Consider the following 14,505-nt stretch of genomic DNA (forward strand, 5'->3'; position numbering starts at 1 on the left):
CCCCCCCCCCCCCCCCCCAAAACTTGTAATATATACACATACACACATAGATTGAAGCGCCGCCCTTTCATGTCTAGCATTTCACAACGAGCAATCAGTGCTCCAGAACCATCAAGTTAGACAAACTTCACTATACCAAGTCTTTGTCCTTGTTTACGCTCGTGATGTTATGACTCTTACTCGGAAACTTCGGTCAAGTGGCAAAGACACCAGGATTGCTTCGTAAGCTCTCATACCAATGTGGCTCAGCAACGAGTTGATGCGACTATATTAGGCACTACTATATGTAACTATACTCCATCAAGCCGCTGTCCAGGTATCCTTCTCTTCAAGTATTGGTCTGAATAAGAGTTTCTATTAAGAAGTTCCGCCGTTACCGAATTCTTCCAAAAAAGGTAGAAGCATCTTCTTCAAGCAAGATTCTTCACATGCCGCAATCTAGTTAACTTTCCCCAATTGGTTGGTGATGCAAGTTATGGTCGTTGCTTTGGTTCAACTCCACGCGGCCTACCATAGTGTCAGTAGGCAGTAAGTTGACGACTACTCCGCTGATAAACTCCACGTGTTTAATTCCTTTTTCCTTCTTCTGCGAGAAAGACGCCTCTTCTCCACTGACAAACTCTACAAGGACAATTCCTGCCCGTTCTCTAGACAGCCTGCACGTAACTCGCAGGCACACTCCCCGTGACGCCCGCCTTTTCGACCTCGACCCAGCCATCGCCGGGGTCTTCCTGCACGAGGACGAAGCGCTCGCCTTCGGCCATGGAGTGCTCCGTTTCGGCTTGGGCTGCGTACTCGTACAGGGCTTCTACGTAGCGGAGCTTCTTTGCGCCGCGCTTAGGGGCCACGGCAGGACCCTTTTTTTTGTTGGACTGTGTGAGAGAGGATGTTGTGGATGTGGAATAGGTGGATGATGGTCTGGCTGAGGGAGCCGGGGCGGAAGGTATGGTGACGGTGGTGAATTCGACATAGGATGTTGGGACGAGGCCTTCCTTATAGCCTGCTCGAACCTTGACCCAGCCAGAGCCGTCTGTAGGGGGTTAGCATTGTCGCGATTAATCAGAGTGAGAGACTTACCATCGGGTTCGAGTAGTACTACATCCCGGCCATCTTGCACTGTCAATTCACCCTCGCCAGTAGCTTCAAAGGGATATATCATCTTGCCCCTCTTCTCTTCCTTGGCACCACCGTTTGTTTCGTTGGCGCCTGAATCCTTAATATAAGCGGTTGGTGGAGGTGCCATAATTCTTCGCTTGGGCGCAGTGCCAGAAGTCGCTGTGGATGACACACTTGGTCGTGCTACTTCTGGCGGTGTCTCTTCAGTAGGGGTTAATTGCGCAGAGATGGATCCTGATATCGACGGACGTGCAGAGTGTGAGCTGAGTGAGGTCATGGTATTTGACCGGGTAAGCTCAGGTGCATCTGAATTGTTGGAGTGCACTGATGTCATGGTTGCGCTGGGCTTCAGGAGCTTGTTGTTGGCAGCATCCTGGCGTTCGGCCTTGAGCTTCTTTCGCTCATCCTTTGTCTGTTCGCCGGGGCAGTCAGGGGGAACCTTCATCTCACACTTGCTATGGCATGTGTAACCACAGTCTCGGCAGTCGAAGCCCTTTGCGCTCAGACCCCAAATCCTCTCTCCGCAAAGGTCACAGTTGGTGGGTATCTTGAATGTCTGACCCTTGAAGTTGTGGTTCTTCGCGCCTAATGTCACATCGCCTACCACAGATGTAATGGTCGATGTTTCGACTTCAGCTGTCAACCGTTGACGGTCGATGGCATGCAGGTTTTCTTGCATTTGGAAGAGCGCGCGGACAACCTCAACCTCGTCCTTCTTCTCCTTTCCTTCTCGAACTCGTTGCTTTAGCTGCTTGACACCTTCGACTTCTCTTCGTTTCTTGTCGACCTCTCTCCGTAGTTCTCCCAGTTGCGACTTGGATTTACCCAAGACGTTGCGCAGGAAGACCTTTGCTGTTTCGTCCACCACCATTGTACCGTCGTCGTGCCAGACAGGGCTGGCCTCGAAATGCTTATCGGCCGGCTCGTTGAAAGCGCCCATGTTGTGTTGGATGTACATCATGGAATCGAGGTGAGGCAAGTTTCTGAGAATCTCGTTACCTTGATGCTGAACCATGCCGTTGCTCTGCTGCAGCATTTCGGACTCGATGTTGGTCGCAATTGTCCAGAAGCTGTTCAACTTTGTCGTCTTGAACTCGCTGAGATCTTGTAGACTATCCATGACCTCGGGTACATACTCGTGATAGTATTTCTCCTTTTGCTTGTTTGTAACGTTAATCGCAATGATGTAAGTATTTTTAGCGTTGTTCATTTCGAGAATCTGTTGTTGGTAGGCATTCTGTGTCTTGGCCTTGTCAAAATGCGATTCGGTCTTCTTGCGCTTGGCCTCGACCTCTTGGCATACGTTGTCGTATTTGCCCTTGGTCTTGGCAAGTGCGGCGTATTGAGAATCGCGCTCCTGCTCGAGTTTGGTAGCATAATCGGAATGGCGCTTGCGCAGTTCTTCAAAACGGCCGCCGAAGAACTTGAGGGGCTCGGCGACTTGGGAAACGAGGTTGTTGGCGTATTTGTCGTGTTCGCCGGCGCGGGACTCGAGGGTGGTAAGCTGAGTGGCCCATGTGGTCAAGGAAGCGCTACGTTGTCGCAAGGTGATCAGCATTGGGTCGACACGTCAACTCATGGGGGTTTGGGCATACCTCTCAAGCGAACCAGGTGTCATGGCAGGAGTTTCTCCTACACTGAGCTGAGCCGTCCTCTTGTTCTTCTTCTCAAAGTACTTCTTGGAAAGTGCCATAAGCTTTGCGCTATATTCCTTCTCTATGGCGGCACGCTCTCGGTAGAACTGTTGTATTTCGTCTAGCCAGGCAATACCATGGCCAAGCCACACGTTTGCGGGTTTGAAGCCATCCTAGTGCAACGTGTTAGTGATACGAACGAGGTTGTGAAGGGATAGCATTTGATGGAGGCGCAAAGCAAAGGAGGCCAGAAAGCGATTCCCCATGAATACGCGGCTACTACGGGTTCAAGAGGCAACCAACCTTGAGTTCTGAGCCAAAGGTGGGCATAACGTCCACCTCAGCCATGATGGGCGATTGTGTATTCGATCGTATCAGGAGCGGGGAGTAACCGGTCGGCGCGGAAGAGATGAAGGCATGTACTCGGTATCGCGATGCGAGGCCAAGTGCCTAAGGATGGGTTTGGAATGGATGGAGGATTTGAATTGGTGGTTGTTGAGGCTATTAAATTGGCGACAAACGATAAAAGACAGTTGATACTATGGGATAGCGGGGGAAAGTTAAGGCGCAGCTTGTAAGATGGAAAGTTACTAAGTGTTAGTTAGACCAGAACAAAGTTGGAGGGAGAGGAAGGCGCGCCGCGCAACCGAGACCGAGTGGAGGGTTCGGTTTAGGCTCTAGCGTCGTCCGTCCCCCCTGAATGCAGGATGCAGCACCTAAAACCCCGCCAATGGAACAAGATGGGGGGCGTTTAATGACCCAAATCGTGGAGGTAATTATTAACTGGCCTAACCTGACAGAGCAGTACAGCCTGAACCTGCATGGTTTCTGGCAGAAAAGAGTCGCCGATTTACGGGTTGAGACTTGAGAGCCACATGGCATTTTCTTTGTCAGAGTTACACTTGATGTAGGTACAGATTTGACGTCGAAACCAGCAAATTATGAGAGACTGCATGTCAGGGAGATAGGTACCATGTTGGGCGTCAATAACCCGTCTATTACAGAGCACATCTATATCCACTGTAATTGTTCAATCCACTGTTTCTTAGCAGGTTCCAGTCCTTGACAAAGACCCTTGCTAGTATTTACATTTACATCATACCAAGCCCCAGCAACAGAGCTGTCAACTACGGATACCCAGCCTCTATTTCACATCAATTGACTTCCAAGCCCAGGGGATAAAAAGACGCGTAAACTGCCTGACTATTCCCCTTGGCAGTGGGCATAGTTCCGCCAACGGTCGGCTCGGATAGAAGCCGAAACACCCCGGGACCCTTGGCCGCGATAAAACGGATCCAGGGCCAAGCACGTCATGGTAGTTTAGGGAGATTTAAGTGAGGCCTTCCCCTTGTTTATCGCGTAGCTATGTACTACTAATAGTAACAGTGTCGCTAGTTTGTTGTAGACCGTTGTCGATTACGTTTATAACCGATGTATCGGACTCACATCTCGTTCCACTAGCTCAACTCTACTCTATCTTCTCCATCACCATCTTCTTCGTCCTTTCCCATCTAACCGATAATCAATAATCACAAAATGTCTACCCTTCAATCCGCAATCAACAAGAGCAATCCGCTCGCTGAAGCCATCATCATCCCTTCCAAACCTAAAGCTCTCACCATCAGCTACGCCAACCTCGAGTCCGACGTCTCAGCTTTCCAGCGCAAGCTCGCTGATCTCGGCATCACAAAGGCCGCTCCCGTTTCCATCGCCCTTATCAACTCCTACGAATTCATCGTCTCATTCCTGGCTGCTTCCTGGCAGCGTGGAATCGCCGCGCCTCTCAACCCGGCTTACAAGCAGGATGAGTTTGAGTTTTATATCGACGACGTCAAGAGCGCCATTGTCCTCGTTCCCAGAGGTGCTTATGCGGCTGGTGCGCCTAGTGTAAAGGCGGCCAAGAAGTTCAATGCTGCCGTTGCTGAGTGCTACTGGGATGAGGCCAAGGGTGAGGTTGCCCTCGATGTCAAGGACTATGGTCTTTTGAAGGGCAAGAAGGAGAGGGTTCTTACTGCCGAGCCTGATGATGTCGCTCTTATTCTACACACTAGGTTGGTCTCAGAATATTTGCGATGAACGTCCAACTAACACGTTGATAGTGGCACCACTTCTCGTCCCAAGGTGGTAAGTATATCGAAATGGCGTCGCGATATCTCATACTCACAGTCTTAGGTTCCTCTCACTCATCGCAACTTGACTCGAACCATGAGTACGTCTTATCACGACTCATCCTACTCATCATGACTAACCCTATGGCAGACAACATCAAGAACACATACGAACTCACCCCCAAGGACCGAACCATGCTGGTCATGCCTCTGTTCCACGTTCACGGCCTTCTCTGTGGCCTCCTGGCTCCTCTCTTCACCGGAGGTTCCATGGTCGTTCCCACCAAGTTCTCTGCCTCGGAATTCTGGACCGACTTCAACACCCACAAGGCCAATTGGTACACAGCTGTTCCCACGATCCACCAAATCCTGCTCAAGAACCCTCCCCCCAGCCCGAAGCCCAACATTCGCTTCATCCGATCATGCTCCAGCCCTCTGTCGCCTACTGTCTTCCAGCAACTCGAAGAGACATACAACGCTCCCGTTCTTGAGGCTTATGCCATGACCGAGGCAGCCCATCAGATGACATCCAACCCTCTCCCTCCCGCCAAGAGAAAGGCCGGCACCGTCGGTATCGGTCAAGGTGTCGAGGTCAAGATTCTTACCGACCAGGGCGAGGAGGTTCCTCAGGGTACCGAGGGCGAGATCTGCATCATTGGCGAAAACGTCACCAAGGGATATCTCAACAACGACAAGGCCAACGCGGAATCCTACCACAAGAACGGCTTCTTCCGAACGGGTGACCAGGGCAAGAAGGACGAGGACGGCTACATCATCATCACCGGCCGTATCAAGGAGCTCATCAACAAGGGCGGCGAGAAGATCAGCCCCATCGAACTCGACAACGTCCTCACCCGCCACCCCCAGATCAGCGAGGCTGTCAGCTTTGCGATCCCCGACGAAGTTTACGGTCAGGATATTGGTGTTGCTGTCGTTCTCAAGAACGGCGGGAAGTTGACTGCTCAGGAGCTCAAGGCTTGGGTCGAAGAGCGCTCTGCCAAGTTCAAGGTGCCCAAGAAGGTGAGTTTGCTGCGATTGAAAGGAATTGAGACGCAAATGCTAATGGTGTGCAGGTCTACTTTACCGAGGTGATGCCCAAGACGGCGACTGGTAAGATTCAGAGGAGAATCGTGGCCGAGACCATGATGACTGCTCCCAAGGCCAAGCTGTAAACGTAATGGTTTGCGTCGCATAAAATGTACGATTTCGTAGATTACAGGATATATGGGTAGACGTGTACTAGAAGCCGGATAGAAATTGTAGAAAAGGTTGATAAACATTGCTTTGAATTGCTATAAAGATTGAATTACTCTCACGCTATTTAGCATATATTTCCTCCGCATTAATTCCAAATCGTTGATTCCATCTTTAATCGTAGTGCCCATCATGGTCGGTAACCTCGATAACATCATCATCATCGTTGACATACAACCGACTATCATTCCTCTTCAACCCAGGCTTATCAGCAGCGCCAGCAGAGCCAGAGGCGTGCGTCTTGCGATTTGTCACAGCATGGCGCTCAACCCAGGCGGCAGTTCCATCGGCGGCCTCCCATCGCAGAGGCTCCTTGACAAGCGAGGGCTGTTCGGAACCGGCATCGGCAGTAGGCTTGGCAGTTGCAGGGTCGACGCCTGCTTCTTGTGCGAGGTGGAGAAGCGCGGCGTTGGCGTCTTGAAGGTCGAGATAGACTGAGGAGATTATGACTGTGGACTCTGTGTCGCGCTGGAGGAGGATGTATACTGAGGGTGCCATTGTGGCGTGGTTTTGTGAGGTGTATGGGGAGAAGAGGTAGTTGTTTCCAGATGAGAGGTAGGGCATGGATTGAGTGTTTGGTGAGGTGGTTTGTGTGTATGTTGTGATTGTGATTGTTTGTTTGTTGGTGAGTGTGAGTGAGTGAGAATAAGTTGAGGAAATGTGAGAGGGTCAAGACATTATATCATTAACACGGATATAGAAAGGACGGACCCTCCAAGACTGACCCATTCCGTCCATCCCGCATCTATCTTACCTCCAGCATCTTTTCCCCGCCAACGATTGCGCGACTTATAAATGGCCTGACAACTCATGAGACGATTAATTAGCAAGAGGCACTAGAAATACACAGTCTGTAACCCCAAATTACTCCTAATGCCTCAATATTCCCTATCTTTTCTGCCATTTTCTGAGATCAATTGGGAGGCAAATACGGAGATCAAAGGCCGATGCTGCATCATTTCGGAGCTGAAGCGGAGCAGTCCCGGCTTTCAAGTCTCCGCGACGTCCGGGAGCCGCCTATTTTAGGTAATCAAGTTATGATGTATACTTTGAACTCATGATGAGAGAGTTTTTGTATGAAAGAATGGGATAGAAGAGTATCGTTGTCCGTGATGATGCTCCCCAGATAAAATACTGTACCCCAGACATTCATCATGGCACCATACCCCATATGAGCATGGGTGTCATGTCATATGCACGACGGCATATATTGTACCAAATACCCCATAACCTAATACAAGGTGAGGTTTACACAGACTGTATGGTAGTATCTAAGCTACATAACAATGGCTTGCTTCATCAACTGAGAGCTATCCCTAGCCTCCGGTTGTCAACTCTTCCGATGACGATGACGCTCAAAACAGGGTCTTGTTAGTCGGGTCTAGTCAGGGCCCATCACTGGATTAGCAGAGCTACCCCTGTCCCATATTTCATCATCTGACCTCATTGTTTTATTCTGTGACTTTTTCGCCGTATATCGGACATGTACTAAATTCTGCTCACGAGAACAAAGGCATGAGACCTGCAACTGACACCATAAAAACCTTGGCGGAGATAGATCATAATTCATCAGTTCATAATGTATTTATCTTGTAATCGTTATGAATAATGTACCATGAATGAAAGAATAAATCTAAAATGCGAGAGTTTTTAGACGAAGAATTGAGAACTTCTGCCACAGTCCTGTGTCGTCTATGTATCACCATCCATTATAACATCTTGCTGTAATATACTTCTCGGCCACTCAAGCCAACCCTGCCACTCATCCGGCAAAATCTTCTCAATCGCTCTAATCTCTCTAGCCCCCGAATCTCCAATCCACCAAAACTCACTCAACATAGACAAGAGCGCAAAGTAATACGCAAGAATAACAAGCGCCCTTGGCCGAAGCTCCTCCACCAGGTCAGCAAATTTCATGCGCATCATCATAGGAAAGACAATAGTTCTTCGTCCAATGCTCTTGGAGATGTTTTCCCTATCGATAAAGCTCCGTATGCGTCCTATGAGACTCAGCGATCTTGCGTAGGCGTCTTCTGTATCTGCGTCCCACAACTCTTCAAGCTCGTGTGGTTTCTCGCGGTTCATCAAGGGTTTGAGATCGTCGGGTAGTTCTTGGCTATAGTTGTCCTCGAGAAGATCCGCGGCACTTTCGATCATCTTGTACGCTACCGACTCGGTATTACCCTGTATGAGATCCCACGCTTTACGGAAGAGCGCGGTGCTGGCACCTGTGATGCGCAAGAGGCCCACAGGAGGCGTATACTGTTCCAATGAGCGGCGCTGTAGTTGATCAAAGCCGTAGAGACGAAGCATACTCGAGGTCAAGCATATATACTCTATATTATCCGGGTTGATGTCAGCGACGTCCTTGTGGTGCTCCCGGATAGCCATGTTGAGGTAGGTTTGGCATGCGTCGAGGGCTTTGTTGTCAGTATAGTTGCTGCGCTGGTGGGCGTGCAGCGCAGCGACCATGTATATAGCGTAGAGCGTGGCATCTGATTTGAGCGCCAAGCGACAGATGGTCGATATCCAGAAATTGGATGTGATAGAATCCATGATAATAGATGGACCAGTGTCAGTCATGTACTGATGAAACAGTTTGAGTTCCAGCTTCCTTCGAGATTCTGATTCGGGAGGGTCGACGATAGTTTCCACCGTGCTTTTATTCTGTTGTTGTCCTCCATTTTCAGTTGGTGAAGACGAGTTGCTATCGGATACTGCGCGATCATAGATACAGGGCAGTTGTAGACGGCTGCAGTGCGAGCAGATGGGCTTTGTCTCGTCACACTTGGATATTGTAAGTCAAGTTATTCACAACTAATAGAAGTGTGACAGTACCTTTACACGGCGACTCCGACATGACTGGCAGCCAGTACGAGACTTTTTGTGGAATAGCTTGGGTGCATGCTTACGCGGCGGCTTCTGAGAACCATTCATATCCAATGATAACAAATTATTATTTTCTTGTAATTGTTGTTTGAGATGTGAGGTTGAACGGGAACGAGAACGACGAGCGTTGGTCGTGGCTGTGAACGACGTGGGCGAGCGCTAACGATTCGTCAGCGTGTGCCGTTATCCGATAATCTCTACAGGCTGCAGGAGCTACGAAATGCATTTCCGCAATTTAATAAACATTTTACTACAGCTGAATTAAAGGAAATACTTAAATGTATTTGTCTCAGTGTGTAGATATAATGGTAGAGCAGTCTTTAGAGTTGATCAGATATTGGCTATGAGAATGAACCCAAGTCTAGAGGACATACAATATCTACAGTTCCCAAGACTACAGTATGATAATCTCAACACAACTACAAGTTACCAATGAAAAGCAATAATTCTAAAACACAGCCTTCCTTTCTCATTAGATTGATCTGTATCAAAGTAATTTCGGACAGTCTTTAGCCCTATGGCACTTATATCTGACTGCAGATGCAGATCTCAACACTAGACAAGGCCCCATCCTCCATCGTCGTCGTTCTCGTTTAGCCTCTTGGACCAGTAATCATGCCGCAAGACATTTTCTAAACGACAACCATCAAAGGATTGTCGCAAGAGTATAGGATTTGATATGAAAGAGGCAGCCAAGATGTTAATTTTTTCATTTTTTCTAAGTATAATAAAGACAGAACTCATCATGTTTTTTCGCATTTGCATTCCTAGTCAAACTACACCATCAATTACATCCTTGCCTTAATACACTTACATTCTCTTGTCAACATGACAGACTCAATCGCCGCGGCCAAACTAGCCCTCTATATTATCCTAGCTCAACCTGCCATATACTGTCTCTTCAAACATGGAAAAACTGGTTTCATCGGCTGGTTATACGTGCAAATCTTTTGCGTCCTCCGAATCACCACAGGCGGTATTGGTCTTCACGGCTCCAGTAGCTCTACCGGAACAGTTATTCTCAACAGTATTGGACTTTCTCCTTTATTGCTCGCAGCCTCTGGTATCCTGCATGAAGCGTATGTACTATTTCTACTTATCACTTACGAAATGCTAACAATTTGGTAGTCGACGAGCTACAAACCCCAGACTTAACCGACGGTTCGACATTGTTCTTGAAGTTCAGTATCATGCTTTGGTTGGTGCCGCTATGGCACTCATCATCGTGTCAGTGATCAATCTACAAAAAGGCAAAGATGTTTCAACGAACGAGACTCTTCTCCATGTTGCATCTGCAATTATCGCACTGGCATGGGTTTTGCTTGCTGTCTGGTCCTTGTGGTCCCTTGGCAAAACTCGATCATCTAGAAACGGCCGTGTGCCTTCTCTCCGTGATGGTATGCTGGTAAGTTCAGTCCAAACACGTCTCATCATGTTGATGATACTGACTTTGTAAGCTCTTGTACGCCGTCTTCATCGCTCTTCCCCTTCTTGGTCTCCGCCTCAGCTACGCGATCGCTTTTCTCCAGCTCCAGATCTCAAACCCCAGCTCAGGCTTCCTGTCTTCAAAAGCAATCGAAGTGTGTCTTGGTCTGGTTCCAGAGCTGCTTGTCACGATTATCTTTGTCGCTGTTGGTGTCAAGACTCGGAATATTAAACATGATATTAAGAAGCTGGACTTTTCGAAGCCTATTGGGGAGAACCACGAATTTCGAGGTCAGACTGCACATGCTTAGCGGGAGATGAGACGGGGGTTGTTATGTGTTTTCTAGAGTTGTGCGCGGGTGTTGAGATTCGAGTTGCCAAACATGTCTACTTGAGGGTTTTCTATGTTTGTGGGAAAGACTGTTTTAGTAACATAGACGAGTAAGATAGATCAGGAAGGGAACCAATTTGTTGTACGTACTTGGTGTCAGGTATACCTCGGTTTAACTCAGTTACATGATTGCAGTGTCTCCGAGTAAACTGCTGGATATCCACTCACTACTCTACCATAAAGACAGATTCTCATTTAATTTGAGTGCCATATTTACCAAGATATCAGCTTTTATCTGACCGGATCGTCTCATCATGACAGCTCATGTCCCGCAGAGGCAATTCTAGTGGTCCTACCCTGAACCACCAACATGTCTTGATGCTGTGAAATCGCAACCCAGTTCTGAAAAATCCAGAGTTAGTCAAGTAGATCTTCTGACTACTCTAAACTTACCCAAAGCCCAATACCAACCGTAAATACTCCTCTTTCCCCAGTTCCATGCATCAAAGGGCGTACCCACGATGAGCCACACACGCCCTTCACCCTCCGCTACCCCACATCCCAGGTACTCCCACCCCGCAATCCACCATCACCTCATATTACCAAAGACTACATAAACAAGCATACACGCAATGTCATCCTCTCGTCTCTTTTCTTCACTCATCAAAACCAAATCTATACCCTGTTTCACTACTGTCAGAACACTTCGAACAATGGCTTCAGGCGCAGTTACCGTTCCTCCTGGAAAATACGAGTTTCTCGTCGTTGTTCATGACAAGCCCGGTATGCTTGAGAAGCGACTTGAAGTTCGAGGGTAAGGGATTCTCAGATAGGATGGCTGAAGAGGTGCTGATTATATGTTTAGACAGCATTTCGATAACATGAAACCCAATGTTGAGAGCGGAAACTGGAAGATGGGAGGTATGTTTATGCTACATGTTTATACGTCTCAACTCATTCTAACATGAATTCACCACAGGTGCCATCCTCAACTCTGTTCCCAAAGACGATAGTCCCAGTAGCTTGGATTTCGCCGGAAGCACACTTGTCTGCATTGCTGATTCCGCAGAACAAGTGCGAGAGAACTTGAGCAAGGATATCTATGCCACTTCTGGTGTTTGGGATATGGACAAGGTGAGAGAACTCACTTCAAGCATCCCCAAAACCACAAACTAATGCCATACATAGGTCCAAATCTACCCTTTCAAGGCTGCATTCAGATTCAACTAATATCAATAATCCAATCTCATTTACTCGATTAACCAAGTTCGAGGAAACCATTAAGTGACAATAAAGCGCTCAGCTGAGTACTTATGAGGTCCTCATTCCACCCAGTCGTTGCCGATAGTTCATACCCATTCCCCATTGTTTGCTGGCTCAAAAATTCAACCTCGAATCCCTGTACATATATTTCATTAATAGCCCCACAGACGCAAGCCCAATTATACCAAACACCACAAGCAAGAGTTGTCCACCAACGGAATTCCAATTCAAGTAATAGTAACGCCATCGTACACCAGAGTTCCCCCAGGGAATCTCTCACCCCATCACTTATGGAATGATATGCCACTACCGCACCTCAAGTCTAAGCTTCGTTGCTGTTTGCATTGTTCTCAATCACCTCTTCAGCTGCAACTCTCAGTTCGTAGTTGAGATCAAAGCACTCGTGCAACAGCTCCGTAACACTGCCTTGTCCTTCAGGGATATCGCCGTTCACTACAAACTTGCCGTCCACTTTCATGTTATCGAGAGAGTTGAGCTGTGATTGGTTAGTCATTGGTGAAAATACAGACTTGAATGTCAATCGACATACCTTCATACTGTAAGGGTACAACTCTCGCACAGAGGATACGCCTCCGTTATTCTTGACTTCGATCAAACATCGCTTCAGTGTCTGCAATTGATTGTAGACGGGCAACAGAGCTTCGGATACTGGCTCAGATGCCAGCATGAATGAGTAAATGTAGGCGTATGATCGTCGGATAAGGTAGAGGAACGTTCGCTGAGTCCAAAGGTCTGCCGATCGCCCACGGTCGTCCACCCAGTTACCATTATCTCCTCGGCTCTCGTCAATTCGGTCAAGCTGTCGCTGGAAATCGTACAGGTCGGTTTCTCGGAGTGACCACGCTTGTGTAAGGGAAAGCTTCTCGAGGTCGTTGCGAATGCGAATGAGTGTATCGTAGATTGGTCGCCATTGATCAGCCACCTCTCCTTGCCTTGTAATTGTTAGTAAGACTTCTCTTGAAGTAATGCGTAACTTACCTCTCGAGAACCAAGTCCGACCAGCGGACACAGCGGTTGTACAAGTCCCGGACTACTTCTCCACCCTCCTCCACAGCACCATCTTCTGCAGTAAACGTGCCGTTGCTGTGCTTTTCACCAATTTCCAAGATTTGGTTTCGTAGCTTCTTAACCTCCGATGTTGAGAACTATTCCACGTTAGTCTGTAGCTTACAGTAGCACCAAGCTTGCTTACCTTGGACTTGGTGTTGGCTAGCGAAATCGATCGCAAGATTGAAATGAGCTTCTCGTGAGATTCCAGCAGATAGTCCGGCAATTTATCTAATCGCTTTTGGAGTCTTGATAGGGTCGAGTTGCACAGTTCGACACGGTTCTCAAGCAGCGTAAGCATGTAGGGAGGGTGTCGCTTATCGGGGGATGGGTCACTAGCAGCTTCGCGAATGTTCTTAGATAGATCCTCGAGTGTTGTCTTAATACTTCCAAGATCTTTGGCGGAGTAGAGCTCGGCTTCGTTGAGGTGATCGAGGAGTCGCTTAACGGTTGATGTCATAGCATAGGTCGCCGGCGCCTCGTTGTTTCGTCCGATAGTAAGGTAGAATAGGGAAAGCAGTTGGAAACAACTCTCTAGAATCTTGTCCACTAAAGAGGTAAATGTTAGTACCGCGGTAATTGTGTTTGCGATAGGTTCAATGACATACATCTGTTCTCCTCTTTGAGGCCCGTCTCCGCCCGTACGACGGTCAAATCCTTGACTTGGTCCATGGTCTCGTCGAACAAGGGCATAACATCCTGTGTTCGAATGTAGTTTGTGCGATCTTGTTTAAGAAGCAGTAGACGATCTCGAATCATCGTTAGCTTCTGTAGGATGTCCTGCTCGCGAGGATCCCGCGGCATTGGGATTGCTGGAGTGTCCATGTTGGCGGCTGTGGTTCGACCTTGCTACAGACGTATGATGGTATGTTTATGAGAAGAGAAGAAAGGAGTTGGTAGTTATTGGAATCGGCGTCGATTGCTGTCCTTGCTCTGTACGACTTGACCGAAGATCCGTGGAGTGATGAAATGCGATGAGGTGGCGGCGGGGCCAGAGATTCAGGGAAGTTGAGTTGACTTGTCGGGGAGGTGATGAACTAGGAGTAAAGTATGGTATGTCACTAGTAATGAATGAGGATGAATGATACGGTGAAGGAGGATAAATGATATGAATTGATACTGATAGACTATAATGAAAAACGTGCTATCATTACTATACAGCGATTCAGCTGAAGTGTTTGCATTGATCAACTTATGCGGTCACCTCATGAGATGGAAAGCCTAGACCCCCTCCAAGCCAAGGATCAATGAACTGCTGCACGCGGCATCAAGCTTGAGCCTGCCTGACGACACGGCGAGTGGGGGGCTACAGCTAAATGTGGGGTAGAAGACAAGGCAGGAACAAAAGTGTCTCTCATTGGTTCGTTTCACCTCAACCAATGACAGGCGTGACTCATCTCCGGAGCGGATAATCCTT

General features: G+C 48.2%; 7 protein-coding genes across 7 annotated transcripts; 3 read left to right on the forward strand and 4 right to left on the reverse strand.

The window, feature by feature from the left end:
* Positions 1-218: 218 nt before the first annotated feature.
* On the reverse strand, positions 219-3,329 carry FGSG_10361 (uncharacterized protein). Its single transcript, XM_011321028.1, has 4 exons — positions 3,054-3,329; positions 2,712-2,923; positions 1,078-2,648; positions 219-1,030 (listed from the first exon to the last, which is right to left on the reverse strand). The coding sequence occupies exons 1-4, from the start codon at positions 3,078-3,080 to the stop codon at positions 648-650; spliced, it is 2,193 nt and encodes a 730-aa protein (XP_011319330.1). The 5' UTR covers positions 3,081-3,329; the 3' UTR covers positions 219-647.
* A 957-nt stretch (positions 3,330-4,286) lies between these two features.
* Positions 4,287-6,086, forward strand: FGSG_10362 (uncharacterized protein; the record flags this gene model as incomplete). The annotated part of the gene is made up of 5 exons (XM_011321029.1): positions 4,287-4,801; positions 4,850-4,874; positions 4,923-4,959; positions 5,010-5,878; positions 5,932-6,086. The coding sequence occupies 5 exons, from the start codon at positions 4,287-4,289 to the stop codon at positions 6,028-6,030; spliced, it is 1,545 nt and encodes a 514-aa protein (XP_011319331.1). The 3' UTR covers positions 6,031-6,086.
* A 29-nt stretch (positions 6,087-6,115) lies between these two features.
* Positions 6,116-6,797, reverse strand: FGSG_10363 (uncharacterized protein). The gene has a single exon (XM_011321030.1). The coding sequence runs from the start codon at positions 6,608-6,610 to the stop codon at positions 6,227-6,229; it is 384 nt and encodes a 127-aa protein (XP_011319332.1). The 5' UTR covers positions 6,611-6,797; the 3' UTR covers positions 6,116-6,226.
* A 933-nt stretch (positions 6,798-7,730) lies between these two features.
* FGSG_10364 (uncharacterized protein) lies at positions 7,731-9,045 on the reverse strand (the record flags this gene model as incomplete). Its single annotated transcript, XM_011321031.1, has 2 exons — positions 7,731-8,899; positions 9,025-9,045. 2 exons carry the CDS (start codon positions 9,043-9,045, stop codon positions 7,805-7,807), a joined length of 1,116 nt encoding a protein of 371 aa, XP_011319333.1. The 3' UTR covers positions 7,731-7,804.
* Positions 9,046-9,829: 784 nt separating this feature from the next.
* On the forward strand, positions 9,830-10,737 carry FGSG_10365 (uncharacterized protein; the record flags this gene model as incomplete). Its single annotated transcript, XM_011321032.1, has 3 exons — positions 9,830-10,080; positions 10,130-10,406; positions 10,459-10,737. 3 exons carry the CDS (start codon positions 9,830-9,832, stop codon positions 10,735-10,737), a joined length of 807 nt encoding a protein of 268 aa, XP_011319334.1.
* A 649-nt stretch (positions 10,738-11,386) lies between these two features.
* On the forward strand, positions 11,387-12,017 carry FGSG_10366 (uncharacterized protein). The gene is made up of 4 exons (XM_011321033.1): positions 11,387-11,571; positions 11,623-11,678; positions 11,737-11,891; positions 11,946-12,017. The coding sequence occupies exons 1-4, from the start codon at positions 11,471-11,473 to the stop codon at positions 11,985-11,987; spliced, it is 354 nt and encodes a 117-aa protein (XP_011319335.1). The 5' UTR covers positions 11,387-11,470; the 3' UTR covers positions 11,988-12,017.
* On the reverse strand, positions 11,911-14,210 carry FGSG_10367 (uncharacterized protein). Its single transcript, XM_011321034.1, has 5 exons — positions 13,697-14,210; positions 13,234-13,637; positions 13,020-13,186; positions 12,571-12,973; positions 11,911-12,516 (listed from the first exon to the last, which is right to left on the reverse strand). Exons 1-5 carry the CDS (start codon positions 13,911-13,913, stop codon positions 12,343-12,345), a joined length of 1,365 nt encoding a protein of 454 aa, XP_011319336.1. The 5' UTR covers positions 13,914-14,210; the 3' UTR covers positions 11,911-12,342.
* Positions 14,211-14,505: the final 295 nt, after the last annotated feature.

This window comes from Fusarium graminearum, chromosome 1 (assembly GCF_000240135.3).
Source record: "Fusarium graminearum PH-1 chromosome 1, whole genome shotgun sequence".
Lineage (NCBI taxonomy): Eukaryota > Fungi > Ascomycota > Sordariomycetes > Hypocreales > Nectriaceae > Fusarium > Fusarium graminearum.